The following is a 2,500-nucleotide window of genomic DNA, read 5'->3' as shown; positions in this document are numbered from 1 at the left end:
GTCAGTCAACCTCTCAGTCTGTCCGTCAGTCAACCTGTCAGTCGACCTGCCAGTCAACCTGTCAGTCAACCTGTCAGTCAGTCAGTCAGTCAACCTGTCAGTCAACCTGTCAGTCAGTCTGTCAGTCAGTCAGTCAGTCAACCTGTCGGTCAGTCAGTCAGTCAACCTGTCAGTCAGTCAGTCAGTCAACCTGTCAGTCAGTCAACCTGTCAGTCAGTCAACCTGTCAGTCAGTCAGTCAGTCCGTCCGGTTCGTCCGTCCAGTCCGTCCGTCAGTCAGTCAGTCAGTCAGTCAGTCAGTCAGTCAACCTGCCAGTCAGTCAGTCAGTCAACCTGCCAGTCAGTCAGTCAGTCAGTCAGTCAGTAAACCTGCGAGTCAATCAGTCAACCTGCCAGTCAGTCAGTCAGTCAGTCAACCTCTCAGTCTGTCCGTCAGTCAACCTGTCAGTCAACCTGTCAGTCAGTCAGTCAGTCAGTCAGTCAGTCAGTCAGTCAGTCAACCTGCGAGTCAGTCAGTCAACCTGCCAGTCAGTCAGTCAGTCAGTGTCTCGTGTCTCACCCATCCAGACGTCTCCGAAGCATCCCTGGCCCAGCTTCCTGTTCAGGGCCAGCCTGTCCCGGGGCACCTCCCAGGCGTCCCTGCCCAGGCCCAGGGTGAGGGGGGTGTGGTTGGGACAGGCCTCGGTCAGGTAGGTGCACAGGCCGTCATTACTGCCTATAGGGGGGGTGGGGGGGGGGGAGGATGGGGGGGTGAGGGGTGGGGGGGAGGGAGATGGTAGGGGAGGGAGGATGGGGGGGGTGGGGGTATGGGGATGGGGATGGGGATGGAGAGATGACGAGAGGGGGTGGGGGATAAGGAAGGGGAGGGGAGATGAAATGAGATGAAGAGGCATGCACATGCAACAGAGGAGGAGGGACCAGAGGTCGCGCCTGGACCTACACTGTACACACACACGCGCACACACACACGTGCGCCCTCTGTCCCCGTCCCCCCCTGCCACGCGGCTCCGGCCGGCGTGGTTCCTACCCATCCACACTTCTCCAAACTGCCCGTTCCCCAACTTCTTAATGAGCTGCAGGGACTCCCGCGGGATCTCCCACACATCCTTGGTCTTCACCGATAGGTCGGCCAGCTTGGGCATGCCCCGCCTACAGCTGCCAATCAAGCGGCAGCACAGGCCTGCCGCTCTCTCTGAGAGAGGGGGAGGAGGGAGGGAGGAGGGAGAGGAGGGGGAGGAGGGAGGAGGGAGAGAGGGGGAGGAGGGAGAGAGGGAGAGGAGGGAGAGAGAGGGGGAGGAGGGAGAGAGGGAGGAGGAGAAGGGAGAGAGGGGGGGAGGAGGGAGAGAGAGGGAGGAGGGAGAGACGGGGGGAGGAGGGGGAGAGAGAGAGAGAGGAGAGGGGGGCAGAAAGAGACAGACAGACAGACAGACACAGACAGACAGACAGACAGACAGGGTGGGGGAGAGAGACAATTTGCTGAGGCACAGAAATAACAAACATGCTCAAACTGCCACATCAGAGAAAATATCTTAAAGCAAAGCAGATGCTCTGACACAGATTCAATGACAGACACACACACACACACGCACATACACACACACACACACGCACGCACGCACGCACGCACGCACGCACGCACGTCACCCTAGTAAAGGTCATGAACAGGGAGAGTCAGACACGCAGACAGACAGACATGTTGACAGTGTTCACAACCACAGACTGTTTCAACACAGTGCAGAGGGGCTGCTGTACCCCTTGCTGCCACCAGAGGGCAGACACACACAGGGAGAGAGGGGAGGAAGCACAGGGTGTGACTATACAGCAGCATGAGAGAGAGAGAGAGAGAGAGAGAGAGAGAGAGAGAGAGAGAGAGAGAGAGAGAGAGAGAGAGAGAGAGAGAGAGAGAGAGAGAGAGAGAGAGAGAGAGAGAGAGAGAGGGCTATTCAACCTAACCCACACTGGGGGTGTGTACTCCTTTGGTGGTTGACAGGGTGAGTTACAGGGGGGGGGTTTGAGACCTGAAAAAGTACTGAAGTACATGCAATCCATTTTGTGTTATTATTAGGATGAAACGTGTGTGTGTGTGTGTCTATCTGTCTGTCTGTCTATCTGTCTGTCTGTGTGTGACTGTGTATGGATGATTGTCTGTCTGTCTGTGTATGCATGACTGTGTGTGTGAGAGTGTGTGTGTGTGTGTGTGTGTGTGTGTGTGTGTGTGTGTGTGTGTGTGTGTGTGTCTGTCTGTCTGTCTGTCTGTCTGTCTGTGTATAGATGATTGTCTGTCTGTCTGTGTATGCATGACTATGTGTGTGTGTGTGTGTGTGTGTGTGTGTGTGTCTTACCTGTGTAGTGCTCTACCAGTTCGGGGACGGTGTTGAACTGTGAGCGCGTGGTGATGTAATAGCCTCCGTTGTCCAGCTTCCTGATCTTATAATGCTTCACGTGTTCGGCCTTCACCTCATCCCAGTCCCGAATGGAGAGAGAGTACGCACCTTGAGGGA

At 56.0% G+C, this 2,500-nt stretch overlaps 1 protein-coding gene across 2 annotated transcripts in view; it reads right to left on the bottom strand.

The window, feature by feature from the left end:
• Positions 1-2,500, bottom strand: part of yrk (Yes-related kinase) — a 27,153-nt gene that overhangs the window by 7,207 nt on the left and 17,446 nt on the right. Inside the window, exons 7-8 of one of the 2 annotated variants that reach the window (XM_080526075.1) lie at positions 2,342-2,491; positions 1,027-1,191 (exon numbers count right to left, since the gene is read on the bottom strand). In XM_080526075.1, coding sequence (XP_080382201.1) covers positions 1,027-1,191; positions 2,342-2,491 — 315 coding nt within the window. Of the gene's footprint in view, positions 1-558; positions 715-1,026; positions 1,192-2,341; positions 2,492-2,500 lie in introns of both variants that reach the window. The other variant, XM_080526076.1, reaches the window with a different exon arrangement.

The sequence above is a fragment of the Nansenia antarctica genome (assembly GCF_963989245.1).
Source record: "Nansenia antarctica genome assembly, chromosome: 3".
In the NCBI taxonomy this organism is placed as follows: Eukaryota; Metazoa; Chordata; class Actinopteri; order Argentiniformes; family Microstomatidae; genus Nansenia; species Nansenia antarctica.
This window is presented reverse-complemented; position numbering and strand designations above follow the sequence as displayed.